The following is a 12,103-nucleotide window of genomic DNA, read 5'->3' as shown; positions in this document are numbered from 1 at the left end:
AATCTTACACTGGGTGAAAGAGAAGAAAGGGTTTATGCATCTTTGATTGTTGTGTAGAAGAGGGAATTCCAGCAGATTGAGTTTGTAATGCAAGGTTGAGAAAAGCTGCACTTGCTGAAATTTCGTCTTCTATACAACTTAGGGAAGGTATCAGTGCCTGTTCTACTTACATATTGGGAAGTGTGTAAGACATCTAATTTGTAAAAAGGTTTCTGTTGACACTCCCATTAAAGCTGTTGCTTAGTGTAAATCTACCCCCCTGGCAACGTATTGTATATCATACCACTTGTATAAATATTTAATAAAATTACTAACACAGGAGGTATGTTATCTGTACTACTCTAAACTGTAAAATTGAAATCTTGGGATCCTGTTTCACATGAGATGTATTTGTAGTCTCCCAATCCTAAGAAACTTAGTGGATAGCTAAACATGATTCCTGCAAATGAGGTTGTTAAATTATTTGATAAGTCATAGTCTCATTAAAAATAGTACTAAAAAATCTGGGATCTTTTGAGATGGAGGAGGGGAGCGATTTTAGAGGCTGTGATAAAATATTATATAGTTTTTGTACTTACGATTGTCAATCAGTTTAGTTCCTCTGAGGTTCCCATCTCCAAGGATCAAATGTCTGTCCCAAATGCTTAATGGGAACTGAAACAATTATGATGAAATGTGAGCAGCTGCCTTCAAGAGGGAAAGACATCTCACTTGCCCAAAGTCTTTGTGGTTTCTCCTCCACATACACTGAGCAAAGAGTTGTTTTGTGTTCTGTGACTAACACCTTCTGTGGCCCAGCTGCTTCTTATTTTCTCTCTCCCTCTTTCCACCCCAACCCCCTCCCCCCATATATATCAGCCAAGAGCATAGGCTCAGATTTATGGGTGTGTATGTCAATATGTGATTCTTCTTATTCTAGCCTTCTGTGTCTTAAAATCTGACTGTGGATTGGAGCCAGTCCTATTTAATGCAAAATCTCACTCCCTGGACAATTGATATTGTGCCTGGCGGGAGCTTTTTGAGCTCACATTTGTTTCTGACAAAGACAGTGCATACTAGACAGGCCATGAAATGCTGCAAAACTTAAAATGCAACACAAACGAGGAAATGAAACATAACTACAGTACTAGAAAACAACTGACATACTAATTAACACATCCAGATTGACATGTGCACATCCCTACATCATTGGTCTCAATTGCAACTCTGCCTATGAATTCTTACAATTGGGATTCTGAAGTTCTGGGTGGGAGAAAGCAGTGCTGGAAACTGACATATCTGTGACTAACAATGAATCATGGGAGTTGTCCTAGCACTGCAGAGCTGAAGGCAAGCACACTGTGACCCCAGTTTGCCAGAGGATTAAAGACTGCTGAAGAAGCTATATTCATAATGGAAGGAGGGAAGACCAGGCGCACTCCCTCGATTTGCCAGTGAAGGAGCAGCAGCAGGGAGTTTGTCAGGGTGGGGAAATGGCTACAACTGCAGAATTAAAGAGAAGTATACTCTGGCCCCATCCATCTGCTAGTGGAGAAGTAGCTTCTCCAATACTTCCTTTCAGCTTACCCTTTGATCGCTTTTCTCTAGATTGGTCTTCAGCCTTAAGCAAAATATACATGCTTCTTGTAATACTGTGCAATCCTTACAAACATGAAGAATTATTTGTGATTACAGAGATTCAGTACTTGTATTGTATTGCTCAGTACCTATTAACAGTATGTTTGCTGGACTAGATATGCTGTTTAAATGAGACCCTCACAACCATGGAAAGAATAATCAGGAAGACTATGAAGTAGAATAGTACAAATGCCAAGGATGACATCTTCATGTCTGACATACCATGAGCATTACCTCTCACTATCATTTTACAAACACTAACTCTATGGAGTGATTCCTCCTTATGGACTATCTCTGTAGATGAAATACATAATAGTGACTTTTTATGAACACACTTGGGAATACTTCACACAAGACTCTTTTCCTACACAGAAAAAATTTCCATGTAGGAAATCATGTTGTAAGTGACAAATGCACATGTTTGTGTGTATGTGGAGTGGAAAGTGACAGCTAATCCCCATTTTTATGTGACTTTATTATGGGAAGAAGGAAAAACAGCAAGAAACCAATTCAAAATTTCTATATACAGAGGTTTAGGACGGTATCAAGTGCTGGGCAGAGGAACTTGTGAAACATTTATTCAAACAGAATTTTAAATAAGAGATTTGAAACCTTACCGTTAGAACACAAATGACTAAGTTTCAAATACAGATTCATATACAGTTGGCAGATACAAACAGTTCATTAAGCAAATGGTAAATGAAAACAGTGTGCATAATAATACTTGGCATACTAGTTTATATCCTGTCAAGTGGTAAGGAGATGTGTGGTCAAAATGGTCATTTTGTATTACTCAGTGTAAGATTTCAATCTGTATTCCATTCTTGAGACAAGTAACTGAGAAGCAGCTACAAATCTAAGAAAATGAATAAATACAATGATTTTTACTCCTTTCTTTAACCTTCTGAAGGAACTTAAAAAGAAAAAGTCTTGTACATAGTTTATAAAAAATAATATTCAAAAGAAAGTGAATGTTGCAGCAGCCACTGAAAATCCCCTCTTTCTCTTTTTTGTTTCATTTTGTTTGTGCATAATGCACAGATGGTATTTTTGATAGTGCACACTTACTTGATCTTTGGATTTGATTTGGAGCATACGATAGGAAAGGCCAAATCACATGAAGTCTATATTAAGTAATGTTTTTGCCTGGATCTTAAAGATTAATTTGCGAAAACAAAAACGTAGGCAGAAATACTCCATAGCATGCAAGTGGCACTTTGATAAAATGCAGGTAGCAGTTTGCTAGATTGTTAGGTTATTCAATCATGCTAATAATTCATGGTAAAATTAACAATTATTTTTGCTTAATAATATTAATAATTCTAAAGTAGATTACTGTTATGGGGTTCCCCCCCAATGCAACCAACAAAATGTCCACTTTCTGAATAGCCAGGCACTCTGCTTTAACGCATATTGAGTTTTTTTCTAAAGGAGCTGTTGTTCAAATGTTCTTTATGCTACTAAATGCTTGTAAACTGAAACATAGTTAAGTAAAACATAATCTTCCCTTGATATTTGTAGCCCTCCGTATGAAGCTGAACTGCTAGCTGTGCAATTGGGCCAAATTATTAGTGATGCTACAGTGAGCTGCATGAACTTTAGTGGTTAAGCATTCTACCAAGCTCTAGCATGTTTCATGTAAACAAAGAAGAAAATGCATTTGACGGTGTCTGTTTGCTAACAAGATGCAGGTCAATCCCAATTTTATATGTAGCTTTTTCTTCTTCTTTCCAGTTTTTCACAATGACGGCAGAAGAGACAGTGAATGTAAAAGAAGCTGAAATAGTCAAGCTAATACTGGATTTTTTGAATTCAAGAAAACTTCATATCAGTATGTTGGCTCTGGAGAAAGAAAGTGGAGTAATTAATGGACTGTTCTCAGATGATATGCTTTTCTTAAGGTAGAAATAATTATCATAGTATTAAGGATACTGTTTAAACAAAGCTCAAATTTTTCTTGCTGTTGTTTAAACTCAGCTCCATGCCTTTAAAATGCTTTGATCCATCTTGGGCTTTACAGTATCTTGACTGACTTGTTATCCATTTCTGTATGTGTACTGAATAAAATTTATCCATAACCCCTTTTAAGCACTTGGCTGCAAGACATGTCCAGTGTAATGCTATTCCTATAAGTATCTGAAACATGCATAAATACATTATTAGATTATTGTCAGTTTACATTTTTGAGCCACCCAACTTTTACCAGATAATACTGTTCAGCACAAGGCAATACAAATTATATTGCATCCAGTTGTGACTTTCAGTCCTTTGATCCAGCGGACACCTCTGCTAACAGAAAGAGGAGGGTGACAATTTTCTGACTTCCTGTAAAAAGGTTTTACTTTTTTCTATTTAAATTAGTAAATAATCTTCTTAACTACTTTGTAAAGCATTGACTTTGTAAAGCTGATTGGTCAGCTGCTGTAGTTGAGGGAAGGGATGTTTTGGTTAGCTTAAAAAATAAATTGAAAGTCCAGCAGAATTCAATAGATCTCTCTCTCTCTCTCTTTCTCTTTTAAAAGACAATTGATCCTAGATGGTCAGTGGGATGAGGTTCTTCAGTTCATCCAACCTCTGGAGTGCATGGACAAATTTGATAAGAAAAGGTAAATTTATAGTAATTTTTCAATACAATGGCAATCCCATTTATGCAACACAACAATTAAACATGCACTCAGCCTTCATACAGTTTCAGAACTGTTGCAGTGTCTATATCTGCATTGCATTCTTCCTTACAAGCTTTTCTCAATTAATTCTATAAGAATAACACTTTTTCATCACAGCTCTCACTAAAATTCCATTACACAAGTAGAAACAAAATAGCAGTGTTTGGATAAGCTCTCATAGTTAGGATTTGGGATAACAAAGGAACAATGATTAAAGAACCTTTTTGGTGCAGTGGGCTAGATCCTTATTTGTCCCTATCCGCATGGGCCAACTTTGACAGGTGAGCAGGAGAACCCACTTGTCAGTTACCTAATGCCATGATGATGATTGACAGCTGGCTTGGCCCACCCACCTGTCATAGTCTGTTGCTCAGTGCTTCCTAGGCTCCCAACAGCCAGCTGGTTGTTAGGTGCTGGGGAACAGTAGCACAAGGGGCTTTGTTAGCTGTATACTCAGCTTCAGATGCACTGAGTACAGGCTTCAGCCCTGTTTTCTGCAGGCATTAGCTGTGCAGCCAAGCTCCCCTCCCCATGGGGAACTGAGTTGCACAGCTGATCTGGCAGGCTTGAATTCAGCTGATGGGCTGTGGATTCAACTCTGCTTTCTGCAGGGATTGGCTATGTCATCAAGCTCCCCACAAAGATCTCTGTTACACAACCAATCCAGCCACACCTCTGCCTGCCATATGCCTGTTGTCACATATGAAGGAAGACTTGACTTGAGGGAAACATGGGGCTGTCCCAACATGTCACTGGCCCATGGCACATGGGAGGCCACACTCTGCACTTTGTTTTCTCGACTGGGCAGGAACAGGGTGATTTGAAGGTGGGGGATATTGACATCAGTCCCTTGTCATGGTCAGATCACTTCCTGTTGAGTTTAGGCTGTCAGCACCTTTTCCCCTCCACAGAGGCAGGGAACCTATTAGGAAGGTCCACCCTCAGAGGTTGATGTATCCAGTGGGATTCCAAACGGCTCTGGGAGGTTTTCCGGCTGAGATGACTGGTGCCCTTGTCAAAACCCTGACTGACCTCTGGAACACCCAAATGGCTCAGACTATTGACATGATCGCCCCTGAGTGCCCTCTCCCACTTCATGGAGCCCGTTTGGCCCCCTGGTATACTCCAGATCTTAGGGCGAGGAAACAAAGCTGGGAGACAGCTTGAACACAAGTGGAGGAAAGATACGAATGAATGCAACCGAACACTGGTAACAGCTCATTATCGAGCCTACCTAGTGACAGTGAAGGTAGCAAAGAAGGCATATTTTGCTGCCTCCATTGCATCCTCATTATGTTGCCCAGCAGAGCTTTTCCAGGTTTTATGGGGCCTTTTATAGGCTGCCCCAAAGGAGGTGATAGATCCCACGGCAGCTCTCTGTGACTTGTTTGCAAAGCATTTTGAGGATAAAATCGCTTGCATCCACCCAGACCTTGACTCTGCTGTTATAGCAGATGAATCTCAAGGGGTGTCCAGAGCACAGTCTAGTCCTGTTGTGTTGGATGAGTTTCAGTTGGTAAGGTTCGAGGATGTGAACAAGGTGCTCGGATCAGTCAGGGCAACCACTTGCACTCTAGACCTTTGCCCCTCTTGGCTGATAAAAACCAGCAGGGAGGGAACAGCTGGCTGGGCCAGGGATGTGATCAGTGCCTCTTTACAAGAGGAGGTGTTCCCTGCCTGTTTGAAGGAGGCAGTGGTAATACCACTCCTTTAAGTTTTTCAAATCCAGGGAAGGTTTCTAACTAACTGCCAGTCAGTTGCTAATTTCCCTTTCCTGAGCAAGGTTCTGGAGTGAGTGGTCGCAAACCAGATCCAGGTGCTTTTTGGAAGAAACTGATTTTCTGGATCCATTTCTCCATTTCAATCGGGGTTTAGGCCTGGTTTTGGCACAGAAACTGCTTTGGTCGCCCTGTATGATGACCTCTGTCGAGAGAGAGACATGGGAAACATGTCCCTGTTAATTCTTCTCAACCTCTCAGCGACTTTCAATACCATTGATTACGGTATCCTTCTGGAGTGACTGTCCAAACAAGGAGTTGGTGGCACCACTTTGCAGTGGTTCCAGTCCTGCTTGGATGGTCTTTCCCGTGGGTGTTGCTTGGGGAATGCTTTTCAGCCCTGTGAAATCTTCAACGTAGGGTTCCGCAGGGCTCAATCCTATCCCCACATTGTTTAACATCTACATGAAACCGCTGGGTGGGGTTATCCAGAGGTTCGGAGTACGTTGTCAGCAGTATGCTGATGACACTCAGCTCTATTTCTCCTTTACATCTGCAGGTGAGGCAGTGGAAGTGCTGGACCAGTGTCTTGCCTCAGTAATGGACTGGATGAGAGCCAACAAACTGAAACTCAATCCAGATAAGACTGAGGCACTGTTAGTGGGTGGTTCCCTAGACCGGATGGGTGGGAGATTGCCTGCTCTTGGTGGGGTTACACTTCCTCTGAAGCAGCAGGTTCGTAGCTCCAGGGGTACTCCTGGATTCTTTGTTGTCGCTCAAGGCTCAGGTGGCCTCTGGCCCAGAGTACCTTCTATCAGCTTCAGCTGGTGGCCCAGCTACACCCCTATCTGGACAGGGATAGCCTAAATACTATTGTCTATGCTCTGGTAATCTCAAGGTTAGATTACTGCAATGCATTATATGTTGGGCTGCCTCTGAAGATGGTTCAGAAACTTCAGCTAGTGCAGAATTCAGCAGCCGGGTTGCTCACCGGAGCAAGATGGTTTGAGCATATTACACTGATCCTGGTCCGACTGCACTGGCTACCAATTAGTTTCCGGGCCCAATTCAAAGTGCTGCTTTTGACCTATAAATCCTTAAATGGCTCAGAACCACAATATCTCAAGGACTGCCTCTTTCAGTATGAACATATTTGGACCCTGAGATCATCTTCTGAGGCCCTTCTTCATGTGCCTCCTCCTCATGAGGTCTGGAGGGTGATAGCACAACAATGGGCCTTCTCTGCAGTGGCTCCCTGTCTGTGGAATGCTCTCCCCAGGGAAGTTTGCCTGGCACCTTTATTATACACCTTTAGGCGCTAGGCAAAAACGTTCCTTTTTAACCAGGTCTTTGGTTGATTTGATTAACATCCTATGCCCTTTTAAAATGTGAGGTTTTTTGGGGAGGGGGGGTTATTGGGCTGTTGTTTTTATTTTGATTATTTATTTTGTGGTTTCATATTTTGATTTTGTTCTGTGAACTACCCTGAGACCTCCGGGAATAGGGCAGTATATAAATTCAATAAATTAATAACAACAACAAAACAACAACAGCAGCAGCAGCCTTGTGGACCAAATTGAAACCCATTCATGCCTAAACCTTCCCAAACCCTGTGTTACAACATGATCTTCCAAAATTACAGGAACAGCAGTCCCAGTTAACTGCTATAATTTTGTACCAAAGTTCACATTAATTTACACTGTTACATCAGTTGTATTTCTGTTTTCTTGTGCATAGGTTTCGCTATATCATACTGCAGCAGAAGTTTCTAGAAGCCTTATGTGTAAACAATGCAATGTCTGCAGAAGATGAGCCTCAACATGTAAGCCTTGTGATCTAATCACAGCACTCTAGCTAATCTTATAAAATACAAATGTATTCTGCTTTTTAGAAGGCAATCAAGTCTTTCTTAAAGTTTGTTTACAAGTCTTACATTTTTGTTTTAAGAACTGTAATGCAAGGATATCTGTGTAGAAAGTAAAAACTGAAGATCACTTGATACAGTGATTCACAACCCATTATCGTGGGGCTGAACTGTGCCTTGTAAAATTAAGGGGCCATGGTGGATAAATCTGGTGCTGAATGCAGGTTGGAGTAGGGGAGAAAGTGACCTAGGTATCAAACCTTAATCAATGTTTAAAGAAACGGTACTTATACCAAGATGTCTGAAACTAGACCTAGGAAACTATCTAGAAAACAAATTGTGCCAGCACTAGATATCATAGAAAAATGTTCGGTTGGACAGCATTTTATTGGTCACACAAGTTGAAGTTGTAATTTCATATGCGGGGAAAGATGACACTCATAAAACTGCAGTTGATTATTAATAGGTGAATAGCAAAGTAATTTATCTGCCTGTATCTTTGTGCAGCTGTGTATGATAAAAAACATTATTTTAGCCTTAAATAGGGGTACTCTCTTTTTTCAGTTGGAATTTACAATGAAAGAGGCTGTACAGTGCCTACATGCTCTGGAAGAATATTGTCCTTCTAAAGAAGACTATAGCAAACTGTGTTTACTTCTCACATTGCCTCGTCTGACCAACCATGCAGAATTCAAAGAGTGGAACCCAAGCACCGCACGAGTTCACTGTTTTGAAGAGGCTTGCGTCATGGTAGCTGAGTTCATTCCTGCTGATAGAAAACTAAGTGAGGCTGGCTTTAAAGCAAGCAACAATCGTTTGTTTCAGCTTGTGATGAAGGGGCTATTGTATGAATGTTGTGTGGAGTTTTGTCAGAGTAAAGCAACAGGAGAAGAAATTACGGAGAGTGAAGTGTTGCTCGGCATTGACCTTTTATGTGGTAATGGGTGCGATGACTTGGACCTTAGTTTGTTGTCATGGCTTCAGAATCTGCCCTCTACTATTTTTTCTTGTGCTTTTGAACAAAAGATGCTGAATATTCATGTTGATAAACTTCTAAAACCTACAAAAGCCGCCTATGCTGACCTTTTGACTCCCCTCATCAGTAAACTTTCTCCTTACCCATCCTCACCCATGAGGAGGCCTCAGTCTGCTGATGCTTACATGACGCGTTCCTTGAACCCTGCCTTGGATGGACTCTCCTGTGGATTGACAATTAATGAAAAACGCATCACAGATCTTGGGACAAAAACATCTCCCATGTCTCATTCCTTCGCTAACTTCCATTACCCAGGAGTACAGAATCTTACTCGAAGTCTAATGTTAGAGAATACAGATTGCCACAGTATTTACGAAGAGTCACCTGAGCGGTAAGTTGCCCTTTACCACACTAAGGCTGGATCTACACTGATCTAAAAAAATGCTAAGAAAAGAAAAAGTTGTATAGCTCTCAATGCAGTTTTTCATTGACTGCTATACAGCGCCTCCTGGTGTCACATGTATATAATGCATTTATAACATTATAACCCACTAGTATAGATTAGACCTTAGTTACAGTAAGAAACTGGTTCTTGAACCTGCTCTGCAATACAATGAATTAAGGTCTCCATTTTCTTACACATTTGTGTTAACTTCTAATGCAGGGGTGGCTAACCTTTTTTGGTCTAAAGTCTGCATTCATCTTCAGACAACTCTGGGCTTCAAACCAGCAGAGGATGTGTCAAAAAATGGATATGGCTGCTTCTCTTTCTCTCTGTTTTTTTTTGTTTTTTTATATATTTTGACTACGTCAGACCAACACGGCTACGCACCTGAATGTTGATGAGTGTTTATTTTGGTTTTATTGGTGTATAAATAGTATTGACATACGTGAGATGGGATGAGGTCATAGGATGAGGTCAATATACAGTGGTGCCCCGCAAGACGAATGCCTCGCAAGATGGAAAACCCGTTAGACGAAAGGGTTTTCTGTTTTGGAGGTGCTTCACAAAACTAATTTCCTATGGGCTTGCTTCGCAAGACGAAAATGTCTTGCGAGTTCCTGCGGGTTTTTTCCCCTCCCCCCCTTTTTCTAAGCCGCTTATCTGCTTATCCGCTAAGCCGGTAAGCCGCTAAAAGCCGCTAATAGCGCTAATCCGCTAAGCCGTCAATGGGCTTGCTTCGCAAGACGAAAAAACCGCTAGACGAAGAGACTCGCGGAACGGATTAATTTCGTCTTGCGAGGCACCACTGTAGAAGAGATGATAATAGATTCCTGAGGATACCAGAGAAGAAGAGAAAAGCACAAGAAGAACTCTTTCATGTGGAGTGAATGGTTAGGACGGAAGAGAATTGGCTAAAGCCAGACTCATGGAGGCCTAGGTCATGAAAGAAGGAAAGTAGATAGACTAAGATATACTAGATTTAGGTAGGTAGCTGTGTTGGTCTGACGCAGTTGAAAAAAATTAAAAAATTGTCCAGTAGCACCTTTGAGACCAACTAAATTTGTTCTGGGTACAGTGGTATCTCGGGTTAAGAACTTAATTCATTCTGGAGGTCTGTTCTTAACCTGAAACTGTTCTTAACTGAGGTACCACTTTAGCTAATAGGGCCCGCCGCACTGCTGCCGCACGATTTCTGTTCTCATCCTGAAGCAAAGTTCTTAACCTGAGGTAGTATTTTTTTGGGTTAGCGGAGTCTGTAACCTGAAGCATCTGTAACCTGAGGTACCACTGCATAAGCTTTTATGTGCATGCACACTTATAAGATGAAACTGTTTGTCATTTATGTGCTGCCAAAACCTCCTGAGGCTGTTTTGTTCTGTTTTATGATATATTTATTTGTGTTTTTAATAGTGTTAAAACCAGCGCTGACACATGCTGACGCTACTGAACAGATGGCTGAGTCTCTTAAACGATCTCTGCCAAATTTTCTGTAGGCATGTTAGAATCTAGTTGGGACTTTTGTGGTCCACTTAAAAATAGAGTGTATCAGCATTATTGGTAATCTATATGTTGTGCCTTGATAGGTCATCTTCAGTTGCTGATACTTCTTTTGTCTTAAAGGATCTTCACATCACTTTTCTAGCCCTAGTGGGACACTTCACTTAGTGCTTGCCCACACTTCGCTTGTCCCACACCTAGAAAGCATAGGTCTGATTAGTTTTCTGCTTTCCCCCACGAAAACCAATTCTTTACTTCTGAATCGGAGCAAGCATCAATCCATGTGTAAATTGAATGACTTTTGCTCCGATTAATTGGTAGAGTGGGTTTTCAGGGATAAAACATCAGGACAAGTGGAAGTATGGACTTCCTTTTAGTACCCTCTGGACCTCTCACAATAACATTTGCTCCTGCACTAGATTGTTCATCTTCTTTGAGAGATATTGCTTCCCTTAGTTTGCTATGGGTCTTGAGCCACGTGGCAAACTCCAATTCCCTCTGCTATTTTCAGGGGAACACATTTTGCCAGTTGTTGTGTTAAGGGATAGTAAAGCTCAGTTCCTACCCCCCCAAACATTTTAGATATGTCACTTTCTTTGTCACCCAGCTGTCCTGTGAGACCAGCGAAGGACTGTGAGCATGGAGGGAAATGTTGCTATCATAGTTGTGGAAAGATTTTTTTCTGGCCTGAGTTTGGGAAATGGTTAGCATGTATTTAAATCATGAGTATCTGTATATATAAGATGTACTTTCAGAATGTTTTAACATAAAAGAAAACTTTAAACCCTTTTTCCTGGTCTCTGTATCCATGGAAGATGTGACACGCCAATGGATCCCCAGCCTTTGTCAGGCAGTGAGACTGTGTGCCAGAACTCAGTTCCAGAAAAAGAGCCAGCAAATGGAACACAGAATCAAGGACCAGCCAAGCAAGAAAAAAATGAGGTAATGGAAAAATTTTGCTTCTACCTAATAAAGGGCCTTTGAATTTTCCTGCTTTGATTGGTAATAACAAAATGCATACTGTAGTGTTCTTTTCCGCAGCTCATATGCAATGTGTACTGTAACGAGAACTCCTGTGCAAAGTGATTTTTCTATAGCAAGCATGCTTGCTGTGCATTCTGCATACTTAATTCTTGATTCATCTAAAAAGTGTGTGAGTGTGTCCCTCTGTAAGATACTCTACTGGTTGCCATATAAACATAAAAAGGGGTTTGTGGGGTCCCAAATATATTTATGCAGCAATTTTATTTCATGGCATGCAGTCCCAGTATTTAGAAGTAGATTTATGTGAATGTTTTTATTATGATTATTATTATTTTT

The 12,103-nt window shown here is 40.9% G+C and overlaps 1 protein-coding gene across 3 annotated transcripts in view; it reads left to right on the top strand.

The window, feature by feature from the left end:
* WDR47 (WD repeat domain 47) overlaps nt 1-12,103 on the top strand; it is a 36,460-nt gene that overhangs the window by 8,014 nt on the left and 16,343 nt on the right. For 2 of the 3 annotated variants that reach the window (XM_079981254.1, XM_079981255.1), the window contains exons 2-6: nt 3,352-3,518; nt 4,140-4,223; nt 7,739-7,823; nt 8,430-9,232; nt 11,599-11,725. In XM_079981254.1, coding sequence (XP_079837380.1) covers nt 3,361-3,518; nt 4,140-4,223; nt 7,739-7,823; nt 8,430-9,232; nt 11,599-11,725 — 1,257 coding nt within the window. In that variant the 5' untranslated portion in view covers nt 3,352-3,360. Of the gene's footprint in view, nt 1-3,351; nt 3,519-4,139; nt 4,224-6,560; nt 6,599-7,738; nt 7,824-8,429; nt 9,233-11,598; nt 11,726-12,103 lie in introns of those variants that run through there. The other variant, XM_079981256.1, reaches the window with a different exon arrangement.

Source organism: Podarcis cretensis, assembly GCF_951804945.1.
Source record: "Podarcis cretensis genome assembly, chromosome: 6".
Lineage (NCBI taxonomy): Eukaryota > Metazoa > Chordata > Lepidosauria > Squamata > Lacertidae > Podarcis > Podarcis cretensis.
Note: the sequence above shows the minus strand (reverse complement) of the source record. Positions and strands in the feature narration are given on the sequence as shown.